The 14,673-nt window shown below is 31.0% G+C and overlaps 1 protein-coding gene across 2 annotated transcripts in view; it reads right to left on the bottom strand.

The window, feature by feature from the left end:
- Positions 1–10,366, bottom strand: part of LOC111638836 (mediator of RNA polymerase II transcription subunit 1-like) — a 92,224-nt gene extending 81,858 nt beyond the window's left edge. For both annotated transcript variants that reach the window (XM_023384589.1, XM_023384590.1), the window contains exon 1: positions 10,108–10,366. In XM_023384589.1, the coding sequence (XP_023240357.1) occupies positions 10,108–10,156 (49 nt within the window). In that variant the 5' untranslated portion in view covers positions 10,157–10,366. The remainder of the gene's footprint in view (positions 1–10,107) is intronic.
- Positions 10,367–14,673: the final 4,307 nt, after the last annotated feature.

The raw sequence follows: 14,673 nt of genomic DNA, 5'->3' as shown, positions 1-14,673 counted from the left end.
ATGAAATTTATTTGATCAGCTTGTTATTTGAGTAAAACTTATGCAGTACTGAATGTATGATCATTTGTCATTTTTTTTTACCTGTGTCAAACTGTCAGTGAATTTCTTTTGATGTAAAATTATGTTTTAGTCAGATCTATTATAAGTGCATATTCTTTTCCCTAATATACATTTGTGTGTGTGTGTGTGTGTGTGTGTGTGTGTGTGTGTGTGTGTGTGTGAACTATTCTTAGATATATGGCAAGAACTTCTAACCAAAACTTCCATTTTGCTTGTTGGTGTTCATGACTTATCATGTAGTTATGTCAGTTTTATCATCACGTGCAATAGCCAAGTTTTTCTCAAGTGGACTGCCTGTGTGAACAACTCGATGTTCAACTGGTGACAGTTACAATCAAGATTGTGGGTAAATTGAGATCAAAGTGAGTCATGGATTGTGTGCACACAATATAAGTGATATATCAGTAAGCAGGTAGCCTACTTCACCACTTACAAGGGGACCTTACAGTCTGGAAATTCAGTTCAGGATGAGACTTTGCAGGTTAGTAGTATATATCAAAGGTGTCCACCCAGAAGAATTGTAAAGCGCACTAGCCAGAAGATTCTGAGAAAAAAGGCTCTAAAGTTTTAAGCACAGCTCATATACTGATCGATTTTACACTATGGCAGCACAGTGAAATGGCTGAATCTGTAGTGAACGCGCTTGCCATGCAGGTGATCTAGGTTTGATCCTACCTTCAACAAACTTTTTTTTTAATTGTTTTAAAAATTGTAACAACTTTTAAATAAAATTAATGACCTAAAAATATAATCAATTAAATCATAAATAATTTTATTTTATTTATGAAATGACTGTTAAAGCTAATTAAAATGTGAATTAAAGTTAATATTTTATTTTGAAAAAGTTGAATAATTTCAAATGCATTTTTGTCTGATAACTGTCAACTTTCACACCTGGGAGCTAATCATTTGGCGAGTTTTCACAAGTCAGCAGCAAAAGTGACACTTTCACATAACTTTTGGACATGAACATATTGTCTTAAGTTCATTGGTTGAAGACAACAAGGAATTGAAAAATTCTTCAAATTTAAAACCAATATTTTTAACCTCTCACACAGCTTATAATATCTTAAAATTTGTAATAACTTTTTAATGACAATAATTAAAGTTTTAATTTATCTCCATTAATTTAAAAATGCATTTGAAGTTATTCAACTTTTTCAAAATAAAATATTATCTTTAATTCACATTTTAATTAGCTTTAACAGTCATTTCATAAATAAAATAAAATTATTTATGATTTAATTGATTATATTTTTAGGTCATTAATTTTATTTAAAAGTTGTTACAATTTTTAAAACAATTAAAAAAAAAAAGTTTGCTGAAGGTAGGATCAAACCTAGATCACCTGCATGGCAAGTGAGTTCACTACAGATTCAGCCATTTCACTGTGCTGCCATAGTGTAAAATCGATCAGTATATGAGCTCTCTTAAAACTTTAGAGCCTTTTTTCTCAGAATCTTCTGGCTAGTGTGCTTTAAAATTCTTCTGGGTGAACACCCTTGAGGTATACTACTAACCTGCAAAGTCTCATCCCAAACTGAATTTCTGAGACCATAAGGTCCCCTTGTTAGTATATTTCAGTTTCTGACATATATTAATGGGTTTAAACAAAATTTTTGAATTGCATTTTCGTTTTTCTGAAGTATTTTTTAACTCAATTTTGTACCTCATATTTTCTTCTCAAATAGTTTATCCTTATGTCAGTTTACTTGTATTTTTGTGTTTGTTGTTAATTTTATGTTTGCTATTAAAAACTCTTCAGTACAATAATGTCTCTTTTCATTGTTTTTATTGCAAAAAAAACATTTTATTTTAATAGCAATCAGTTGATTTAGTTACTTTGAGCCAAATCTTAATATTAAAGTGTAATTGTCTTAATTCTAAAAGGCATATCTTGTTAAATTAGCAGTGATCTTTTTATTATTAGTAAAACATAAAGGCTTATCTAAAAATAAGGCTCCAAAATAATGATATTAATGAAACCAGCAATAAACTTATGTGTTTATAGTGTTTACCAAGTACCGTAAATTAAAACTTGAAAAAGCAGTAATTTATACTCAATAGTTTCTTATTTACGAATAATATAAGAAAGTCACTTTTCTTTAAATCACTCTCCTGTAAAGTTGAAAGTAATGAGAAACACTCTTACATATTTTCAATGACGATGTAATGTTCTTGAGCCTTGGAGAGAGGGTAGTTGGTTAAAATGAAAGACAAAATTCTTGTTTTGAAGTGTCTTTCAAGACACAAAAAAATTATATTAAAATTTAACTATAACTATAGCAAGAAAATAAATTTTGAACCAATTTAACTACCAGCAGTATTTTATTTTTTCTCATACCTGTCATACTTCTCTAAGAATTTCAAATTATTAACAAACTTGTAAAATTTGGCACAACTTAAGTTAAAATTGCAAAAAACATGAAGAATAGATTCCACGCTATCAAGACACAATTGGTTTCACTCATTCATCCACTGTGTCTTCATGAAAGAAAATAATCTTTCTTTATGCTTGAAATAGTAAAAATGTACTAATAATTTTATTAATCCAAATTTCTGTTCATTATGTTTTGTTTTCTTAAAAAACTTCAATGTGTTCACACATTTACTTTTATTCTATCTATCTTGCATTTGATTACCTTTTTAGTAAATATGGAAAAATTTGCATGGCATACGGCATGCAGGACTACAGAACACAAAAGTAAAATACACTGACAGTTCTATACATATGGAACATACAGCAACCTTATTTATATACAAATTTAAACTTGACTGTTTGCCTTTTCTCAAAATGATTTTATATAAAACAAATAATTATACAAAATTTCTACTGAAATGGATATATTGTTTAAATCAGTGTTCTGCAACCTTTTTCTGCTTGCGACACACCTATGACTTGACATGACTCAACACGGCACACTAAAATATTATTCCCCTCAAAATGTATGATATGATACTATTAATAGAATTTCTTAATGCCATAAACCTATTATTATTATGTTGAGTTTTGTGAGTTGCACTCTGTTGACACCGATGGCTGTGTACTATACCAGACCAGAGTCAAGACATAGTAACTTCAAAACAAGACAAAAATTAAATAAGTCTGTCAGTGTGTATCTGTCTTCAGAAATTTCTTAACAATATGACAGGTATTTAAAATAGTTGCCTTCTGTAGTGTAGTGTATGTGTTTCTATTCAATTTTAATATTTCCACGCTTTTGTGTAGCGTGTGGTATGAAACCTGTAGAGGAAAGAACAACAGGCACAATAAGCACCCTATCCATCCTTTATAGATGCCTTATTTCCTGGGCGAGTTCTGTGTACTTGCTAATTTTTTTCAGTGCATGTGTTTTGTACATTGTGAATGTTTGAAACAGATATTATATCTAATATTACATTAGATATAACCTTACTTGGTTATATTTAATGTAATATACTTCTGATAAGGTTATATCTAATGTAATATACTTCTGGAAGCGAAGATTCGCTCGGGGTCCGGATGGCGTAACTGGCAAGCGCACCGCACGGCAAGCGGAGGTTGCGGGTTCGAGCCCCATCCCGGGCCAGTTCTTTTATTCCAGAAGGTTCTAAATTTATTTAATTATAATTATTAATTTACTTAAGAGATGGCACCTAACGTCTACCTCTAGTGTCAAATTACTTTATACCAATCATTTAATTAGCCTTATTATAGCCCGATATTTAGGCGATTGTTTGGTGATTTATTATATACTACTCAGGCTTTGAGATGTTATTATTTGGATGTCTAATAATTTGTTTCTTTGCAACTCTTAATGTATTTGCTACTTAATTATGTCTTATGCAAATTATCTGTCTGTGCCAAGAGTTTGCATCCAGAAGTGATGTGTTGTTTGGTTTCTGGCATGATGTGACATTTTCTGCATGTGTCATTTGTGTTTGTTATATCTTTGAGTAGGTGTTTTCTGTAGTTTTTAGTATTTATGATCCTTCCGTCTCCCCAAAGAGGCATCTCCAAGCTAACCAGCTGTTTGACGCAGTTTTGTCAACAAAATCCTAAGCCAGGTCACAGGGATATCTGCCATGGAGTGCCTTTCGTACCCATGATTGCTTAGCGATGTCTATGCTATTTCTAAGTTGTGTCGTATCCATACATTGTGAATGTAAATTTAATGGTGTATTATTTATGTTTGCTAGAGTTTCTGCTTTATGTAACTGTGATGTTTCTTGTTTTTGTAGAAAAACCCTTGCAATATCTGTATTTGTTTGTAGTGTAGGTTAACTATGTCGATCAGGCCACGTCCGCCATCTTTACGTGGAAGGGTTAATTTTTCTATGGCAGATTTAGGATGATGATGTTTATGCTTAGTAAGTGTTGTAAGTGTTGTCCTTGTTTTCATTTGGAGTTGCTCAAGATCTGTGTGAGTCCAATGTATAATTCTTAAAAAATACATGAGTAGTGGGATGACATATGTGTTTATTGCTTTAACATCATTTTATTTCATCAGTGAATGAAATACAAGCATAAGAAACACAACAACTGTGATAAAAATATATAAATAAAACTTGAAATCAATAGAATATATAAAAGTTCACATCACACCTTTCACCTTATGACAGCACACTGGTTGCGGAACACTGGTTTAAATAACTTAAAAAGAAAAAGCTTTATTCTTTCAGTAATGGAATTTTAATGACTTGATCATAAAAGTCTTCTAAAACTTAAAGCTTATAAATTCCAATAAACTCAATCACTTTACAAAATTTTTTGAAAATTTTATTTGAAAATTAAAAACAAAATTCAAGATTCAATTTTCAAAAATCCAAAAGATGGATTTTCCAAACAAAATCAAATAATTACCAATATTGAAATAGTATAATTTTAAAATTTAAATTAACTGGTTTCCAATATGAAATGTCAAATTAAGAACTTACAATATAATTTGATAAAGTGACTTAGTCATTGCTCATAGATAAAAGTACTATCTTTAATTAATTAATAAAGTTTTGTTCTTTACACACTACCATCATTATGTGTAATTACTTTGCAAAGACATAATAAAATTATTTATAAAAATTATCATTGGTAAAATCAATTATAAAAAAACAAATACAGATAACCATTGTTTAATAGACTACTTAATACAATGCATTTTTGATATGAGTTCATATGAAATCATCTGTTTATCTTATTCCAGTAAGTATTCTTTCAGTTACAACATAGTTTATCAATGTAGATTGTGCATTTCCCCCTATATGGTGAAAGCTTTTCTCTGAAAAATGAAAGATTTTTATTTTTTATGGCAATCGTATAAACCAGAAATTCCTTTTAGCATTTTGTCTGTAAGCTACATGCTGCTTATAATTTTCTTTTTTCAGTTGTGTTCTTGAAAATAGCATTTAAATAATTTTTCCATACTTCTTAGCTAATTAAAGTCATAAGTACATATCAATCCAGAATGATCAAAAATCATATATAAGCCTGTTTTTGTTTTGTAATTCATATAAATTTTGTGTGTTAAATGAAATTTACTGAACTAAATAAAACTGTTTTTTTTTTTTTTTTTTTTTTTAGAGAAAATTTATATCTAAAAAAATTATTCTGGAATGTAAACCCACTTCTTACATGTAAGGTGAGTTTTGGATAATGTGATTTTCATAATCCAACATTTTTGTGGAACCTATCACATTATACAAGGGTTATCTATATTTAGTTTATGCTACAGAATTTTATTGCAGCAAAAATTCAATTTCTTAAATATTTTTAATTCAGAAACTAAAAAATAAAGTAAAAAAATTTTTAATTTTATCTGAATATTTATTTTAAATTCAAAATTCTAAATAAAGAATTTATGCATATTTTCATTCACTTACAAGAGATATGAAAACTATAGCAATTAAGTTTTTTCTTTAAACTTACAGTAGTAAATTTTTCAATTTAATAATAATAACCAATAATATCACAAGTATGCTAAAAAAACATTATGAAGAGTTGGAAAACACACTTATAAGTGCAAAGCACAAGAGTCAATGAGATTCAAATAATAGCTATGCTAAAGAGATTCATTGAGTCTTCTACAGTTTATCCTCTCTACAAATCCACTCCTTGTTCTACTAAAAAATTCATTATAGATTTAGAACAGAAAGAGCAAAGCTTAAGAATATTCAATTACATTAGTTTACCATCATCCATGTAAAACTAATTGAAGAAAATAAAAATCAGCTAATGAGCTTGTTAGACATTACAAAAAATTTTAGTAGAGATATTAAGATGAAATTTGAAATAAACAAGTGCATCATAGTGTCTGACACATGGAAGAATCAATAAAATCAAGAATTTTGAATTAAACAATAATGAATTTATTGAGTGTCTTGAAGACAACCAAGTATATAAATAGTTAAGTATATATCAAAATATAAAGGTCAATCATTCAAAATTAAAAGAATAGTTTAAAAAAGAATATACAGAGTTAAATATATTTTAAAATCAGAACTTTTCGAAAAAGTGAAAATAAGTTTAATAAATATACATGCTTCAACAGTGTTGATATTTCCCTTTGAAATTTTAAAATGATGTGAATCAGACCTAGAAGAAAAATAAGAGCAATAATGTGTAAATTTAGAATGAGGCATACAAAAAGTAGTATTGAAAGAGCAAACAAATGGAAGGCTTGGAAACAACAATGCTGTAGTATAATTAAAATTCTGAGATTATACTTTAGAAATCTTCAGAATCCAATCTACACAAATATATAATTCTTATTAGTTGTAACAGTATAACGGTAAATCTCAACATGAAATAAACAATGTAACAAAATAACATATAACAGAGGTAAAGAGATCTAAGGTTTTCCAGAGTTACCCTTCATCATTTAATAAAGACTTTGCTGATAATGATTTATCAACAGTTTGTCTAATGAAGGGACTTCTCTCTTTATTTTCTTAAACAAAGCAGATAAAGTTTATCTTAAATACAGTAGAGAAAACCTCCAAAAGGAAATCTTGAATAGAGAAAACCTTCCTCTATTCAAGATAAAGTTGTTAATACAAGAAATTATCAAAAATATGTAGAGTAGTGTCCCACTAGTTCAAACTAATTGGGACAGAATCCTGTTTGGATTAGCCGAATAATTGAAATAATGCAGAAGCAGGTCCGGTTTATATAGATCCAACACCATCAATGACTTTTGTTTCTATTTTTGTAAGTACTGTGTAGATCTGCTGTTTTAAATTAATAGACCATGTCAAACACTGATTTATTAATTTTGTACAGTATTAATACAGTACTACAATAAAATACAATTTTTTTTGTTATGGAATTCTAAATCTTTTTGTAATACCAATACCATTTAAATTCAACTGGAAAATACAAAAAAAAAACGTGTATTTTGAGAGCTAAAAAATTTCCTGACAACTGACTGAAACATGTTTGGATTGGCGGGACTCTACTGTATTAAGTAATGATGTATATGGCAAATGTAGGCTCTGTCAGTCTGAGACTGAAACTATTCAGCATATAATCTATGGATGTAAAACTTCACATCATCCAAATAAAAAACCTGTTACTCTGGTAACTAATGTATTTTCTATCAACTGGATAATTAGACAACAAGAAAAACACACCTTTAAAAATCCAGCAAATAAATTTACTGGATTTACAATGAAATAGAATGCAAAATTTACAATGAAATAGAATGTGAAAATAGAACGTAAATTTACATTCTATTTCATCGTAACTGAGGAAGATCAGTTAAACCAATCAAAAACGTTTTTTATTAGTAAATTTATTTGCTGGATTTTTAAAGGTGTTTTTCTTGTTCTGGTAAATAAGCTACTATATCAAAGACTGGCTTAAAAATATAACATTTTTCCCATCACATTATAAATTCTCTCCATTTCTTATTCTAGGAAACAAAAAATTTGTCTTATATTCGGATAGAGATGATTATAAACAAAAGTATGAACTATAATACAGTAGACTCCCCTATAATGCGGGTTCCTATAACGGAGATTCCTATAATGTGGTGAAAAAATTGCGACAGTATTCGTATAAAGACGCTAAAAGGGACTCGTAAAACGTCGTCGCTGACTCGTGTTGCGACAAGATTGGTCAAATCTGGACCAATAGTAGACGAGCAGCTGAACTATTTACACGCTACAGAGAGTTTAGGCGAGTAAGTTGAGTTTACTATCGTCTGTACAGTATTATATATAAATTAGGTACTGTATATATAATTATATATTAACTTAATTTATTTTAACTTTATTATAATTATATATATACTTTCCGCCATCCAGCACCATGCTACAGAGAGTTTAGGCGAGTAAGTTGAGTTTACTATCATCTGTACAGTATGTAAATTAGGTACCGTAAGTCTAATACAACACTGTAATTTTATACATTTCTTGTGAAAGAAACATTTCTTATTCAACGGCCATAAAAATTATTTACATTAATGATGTCTCGAAAGGTCAACGAATTTTTCGCAGAAAAATAATTTATTAGAAAACGCAGCCGCTGTTTGGTGCGCTGCTCCACGACGAAAACAAGCGTAAGCAACGGCGAAGTCGAACAGTGCACACTTGGTAAGTAATCCTACAATTTTTTGTTTATAGCATAGTTTATACGGATTATTCCCAAAAAATTATGTGTGTTTTGGAAATGTTGAGTCAAATTAGTCTAGAATCGATTAATTTTATGGAAGAAAACCTTTCAAACAGCCATAGTCCATAAACTGCAAATGTGCCAGGCTGTGATTGGCTCATGTATTTAAGGATTCCTACAATTTTCCTACAACGTGAAATTCTTATAAAGTGGAACATATCTACCACATTATAGGGGGGTCTACTGTATACCAGATATTGTTTTAATGTTGGAAGACATCAAGGAGGCACATTTCATAGATATAAAGTCCTACTTACTAAAACAATAACGAAAACCAAAAATGAAAAAGATCTCAAAATGCTAAAATTTTAAAATTGAAACAAGATCTAGAAACTAAAATAAGTACAAACTGAGCCAATTATATCTGCAACAGCTGTCTGCCCTAAATCATTAGTGAAAAATCTGAAATTGTTAATATTTTTGATCAAAATATTATAAATATGATCTCTAAATCTGTTTGTCTTCAAACCTGCCACATTGTAAGAAAAATCTTCAACAATTGAGCCTAAATCTGTTGAAAATTTTTTTCCTCCAGATTGGGTAAACAATTCCAGAAAAAGCAGAGAAGTGCACAAACAAATAAAATTATAAATATATTTTAAGAATACTATTGCTGATCATAAGTTAATAATTTAAGTTATAATGCATTCATTACATAGGCAAAAAATAAATTGTAATAAGTATAAAAATATATAAATTATTGTTTATACTAATAATATTTTCTATTAATATAAAATCTCAAAATAAAAATATCAAAAATCTAAAATGTTATTAGTAATTTTTAACATTAATCTTTAAAGTTTTAAATAATACTTTTTATTTGCAATCAGTTAGCTTTTTAACTGTAGACTCTTGAACAAATCTACTCATTGGGTCATTGTATGCTAAAATTAGAATCAGAAGTTTTACTGAAAGCAAGAATGATGCAGATCATATTAGGAAGACCTACATAGTTTCCAAATTATTTATATCTATATTATCTATTTACAGTATTTTAATTATAGTAACATTAAAAGTTAAATATTATTAAATTAAATAAATAAATTAACAAAATTTTTGCTTATTAAATTAAAACCAATTAAAATTAAGATCTATCATCACTATACTGACTATATATATATTATTTATAGGCTACTGTTATATTACTAAAACATATATAAATTCACCAGCCTCGTAAAACTTTAAATAAACATTTGTATCATTTTTTATTATATTTTTCACCTTTAAAATCTTATAATACATATTATTATTATGAATTATAAACACCAACACATGTAACAACATGCATTAATATATATATATCGATATAGGCATCAATATGTTATTTATGCATCATAGATCTTTAATGTTGTATATAAATAATGAATGTAGTTAAATGTGATGAGAAGTTGAATGCTTACCATTGCAATGATTAGTATTTGAATCGACAATCTTGTCGACGGCAGCCATTACTAAAACGGAGACCTCAATTCTTACGATATTTTAATGTTTAATGATAGACATTACTTCTTAAATCATGTTTTATCCGAATTGCAAAACTTATCAATTCTGTCTTATAGAATAAATCTATACAAAACATATATAATTTTTAACTTTCGATCGACGTTTTACAGTAGAAAAACTTACTGTCATACATCATCTCACCCATCACGCCATTGAAACAAATATTTTTTATAGGTTACATCTCATTGGTTAATGGTGCAAATGCCAATAATAAAAACACCAATCATATAATGCAATGCATTGATATCTATGTTTTCGTATATTGTTGTAATTCATATAGTAATTTTAAATTTTGTTGTTATTTTTTTATATAATAAATAATTAAAACAATGATAAATATTAAACATAAAAAATTGTTTTATTGTGTTTTGTAATTTAATTATTATTTAATATCTTTTTATTTTGTGTAATATTACAAAGCCGAAAACAGAATTATATATTAATGAGCTATGGAAGATAATAACATTTAATATTCTATCTCTCAAAATATAGATCTAAAGCACGATATCGACACTTAATGACTTTTTTTCATTTTAATATTAAACAATAACGTAGATTTTAAAATTAATAATTAAATATTTTATGCTGTTGTTAATTAAAGCAGAAGTGGATGAAGAACGTTTCGATTTATTAGGATTACGATATCCATACACTATTCTGAGAAGACGATTCTATTCTGAGTCGTTTCCTTGCGTATTTTCATAAATAATCTAATTTCGACGTGCGAGTCCTGTCCTCACCATTCGCCTACTTCAATGCGAACTGTTAATGGGCATGTTAAAATAAATGCCCTATTAATATTACCTGTGCACGGAATTTCGACGGCCGGATGGCCGAGCGGTTAAGCTGGCAGCCTACTGCTCTGGGGGATCCGGGCTCGAATCCGGATGGATTAAGGAAACCCCAAAAATTTTTCGGGGGGTGGTTTATTCGGTTATGTCGGGCCCCGCTCCCCACCACCCAACTGCCCCACTGTGGGCCTGGCCGAACCCATAATGGGGCCTCTTACAGCGGAAAGAGTATAAAAAAAAACCCTCTGCAGAAATTTGTTTAAAAAACATATTGAAATAAATGCTAATTATTTTTGAATTTTTCCGTTCTGTAGGCACTAAAAAGGTCCTTTTTTCATGCCCATTGTGAGTTCGGCAAATCCACAATAATGGACGGCACTGGTCGGGTGGGCCCCGACATATCGGGACAGACTGCCCATGAAAAATTCCTTTTCGCTCGCCGGATTTAATCTTAGGTCTCCAGAACAATATGTTGACGCCTCGGCCATCTGGAATTTCGAATAGTCTATAATTATTCCAAATTTCAAAACTCTCAGATTTTTGAAAGATATTTTAATTATTATGGGGATTGAATTGATGGAATAAGGAAACGCAACATTTGGGCAATCTACTAAGACAGAGTGACTTCCGGGAACATTCTATAACAAACTGGTTCCAATTTAGGTGTTAGACGCGTGAAGAACACAAAAACTCCAAGCTATTGATGACGCGGGAACACGCGACCAACTATCAGCGTTCAGTGGTTTTATCTACTTGGACACTGGTGAACTATTACTGTATTATGATGAAAAATATTATCCGGAAATATACAGTGTATAAATTAGATCTTTTTTGCAAAAATATCACTCAATAAATATGTCAGGATTAAGTGATGTTTGACTTTGAAATAATGTTTTTGATTTTCAATAATGCACAAGTTGCTAAGTTGGCGTAGTGCAGCGTGAGCGTCGGGCGATCACCGAAGTTTCGAGCTTTTGAATTTTTGCGATTTTTTCTTTTGGCAAATTCTCGACTGAACTTCACAATTTTGGTATCATCAAAATCCCTTTGTTGAGAGGATTGTTTGGTGTGCCATAGTTGGGGGTGCACCTTTTTCTGTGAAGTTGTGACGTTTTTGAAACTTATGTGTTTTTTGTAGCATCCACTATCTAACCGTTATAACCGCCGTTAATTAACGACTTTAACGATCTTTTGAAAGTCAAGCAGCGTCGTTTGCTTTTTTTTATATACAAAAGTTTTCTAGTTGTTTTAGGGAAGTACAGATTTATCACGTGAATACGGCTCTTCTTTACAACACAAACATTAAAAAATATAGCAACAAGTTGCATAACTTTTCCGGCTTTCATGAGATTTTATTTTAAAAATAACATATTTATTTTGATTAATAGCGCCACATACAATTTAGCGTTGTATTATCTGTTATGAGATTTTGTAATAAACTATATATTTTTAATTATTACAAATGGCACAAGCAATTTTGAGGGCAGAGATGAGTTTTATAAAATATTGTGAATGCTAACCACAAGTAAAATCTTCATTAAGTCTAACCCCTCGCCAGATATGACACGTGACCACCCTCTCTCCATCTCCTTGACCTTTCACAATCGAAATTTAATAGCATCAACCCCCTAATACGAACCTTCCTCCATTTTCATCAATTTTTGACAAAAAGCACAGGAGTTAGCTTTAAAGAGAGTGAACAAAATTGTGTCCCCCCACTAATACACAAAAAAATTCCGAATTTTTTGCATTTCTAGACGTTTTAAGGTCTCCCAGTCCAAAAACGTTAAAATCATGGGGTCATTTTTTAACTGCTATACTTTTCCTCTGTTATATACAATAGCTGGGAAAGTAAAAATGAAAAATTATAATTTTTAATACAAACGGCCGGACGACTGAAACATGTAATAATCTTGTATAACAACAAGCGGATGGCCGAATGATTAAGGTGTCGGCGAACTGCATTTGTGACCCGGAAACAAATCCTAATGGGTCGAAAAACCCCAATAATTTTTCGGGGTGGTCCTTGCAGGATATATCGGACCCACTCCCTCAGCATCCGGCTATCCCATTACGGGCCTGCTGAACCAACGATGGATTTGATTATAAGATCTTAGTGCCTTTAGGGCAGAAAGAGTTTTAAAAACAACCCGTTGGTCACATAATTTTTATGAGGGTTGAATTTGAGAATTACTTCTCCATTATCTTTAATCATATACATGTATATTCATGAGTTCAGCTAGCCCTACAAATGAGGCAGTCGGATGGTAAGGAACGAGACCCTACATATCTGATACTGACCGCCCACTCAGGCGCGCGGGGAACAAGTGTTTTTAAACTCCTATATTTTTGAATCCATTAATTTAAATGCTGAAAAATGATGTCCTCAGTACTTTCCTTCAAAGTGCTGATGATCGCACTGAAAAAGTTTCAAATTTGTACAAAAAAAATTTTTTACACAAAGCCACACCGAAGTTTTGTACCCCGTGCGCCTAACGGAGGATGTTTTATTTGCGCGATTAACCTAGGGGGTAGAACCGAGTTACGGTTCTGAAAAATCGCTCATTGCTTGATATCGGGCCCGTCATGATAGAAATAACCAATTGGAGCATAGAAGGCGTAAAAACAGGATTTTCAGAGGATTAGGAACTGGATTGACAAGCTTGGCGCTTGGAAGTGGTACTCACAAGATTTTTTTACCTGTATTATTGTTTTGTACATTTCACCTTCAAGCGCGAAGTTTATCCTTACCAAAGAAAAACTGCTAAGAAAAATTTTGACCGTTGTCTAAATTGTCATAGAATTTTACTTGGCGTAATTTTTTTTATCTCAGATGTTTTTGTTCGGATATCTTCTTATTAAATCTTTGGATATCTTCTTACTAAAGTCGACGATTAACTTAGATGACTGAGGCGGCAAAGACGTCCTGTCGCTCTGGAAACTGGAGTTCGAGTCATAATCAGAATCTCAGAAAAACTTTATGGGTGATTTATTCGGATATGTCGGGTCTCGTGACTAGTGTTACAACCCGACCCGTCCACCCGAACTGTCCGGGAATCGACTCACTGTCCAGGTAAACTATTAATTTTGTCCGGGAATATCGTGCGTAACCTTTCGACCTTTTTTTTCTTTTGCTCGTACGATTCGTATTTGTACACGTCTCCAATATCCAAATTTCTAATAGAGCTAAGTAATTCGTAGTTGTTCTTTCTTAATTTCGGTTACTTACGTTACTCCTACCCAAATCTCCCTAGTCCCTAACTGTAACTGATTTAGAACCGGCATGCACTGCACGTTATTCTTCGCATTGAAAAATGACATTGTACGTGCGTCAGGAACTTTTGTTCGAACAAACCTCACCTGCCGTCCGGGTCAGCGATTTTGAACAGGTGGAAACAGTACTCGTGACTCTCATTTCACATCATTTGATGCAAGTGTTTATACATAGTGAAGTAGTTCCATTCAGAAACGTACCAATTCAGACAAGGTGCTTCTGACATTCTTCGCTGGAATGCTTTGTTTGAAACGATACGTATCCAAAGTTCTGAAACTGTTGAAACAAGCATAAACTGAAGATGGACGGATAGTAGCTTACGAATTATATTCAGACAACTTTTGGCTTGCTGTGTACAATCTCGCATAAAGCTCAATGGTGTTATAGTAAAATAAGTA

This window comes from Centruroides sculpturatus, unplaced genomic scaffold (assembly GCF_000671375.1).
Source record: "Centruroides sculpturatus isolate CEXI.00-Female unplaced genomic scaffold, Cexi_2.0 scaffold1107, whole genome shotgun sequence".
Taxonomy (NCBI): Eukaryota; Metazoa; Arthropoda; class Arachnida; order Scorpiones; family Buthidae; genus Centruroides; species Centruroides sculpturatus.
The sequence above is the reverse complement of the archived record's forward strand: the minus strand, read 5'-3'. Positions and strand labels throughout refer to the sequence as shown.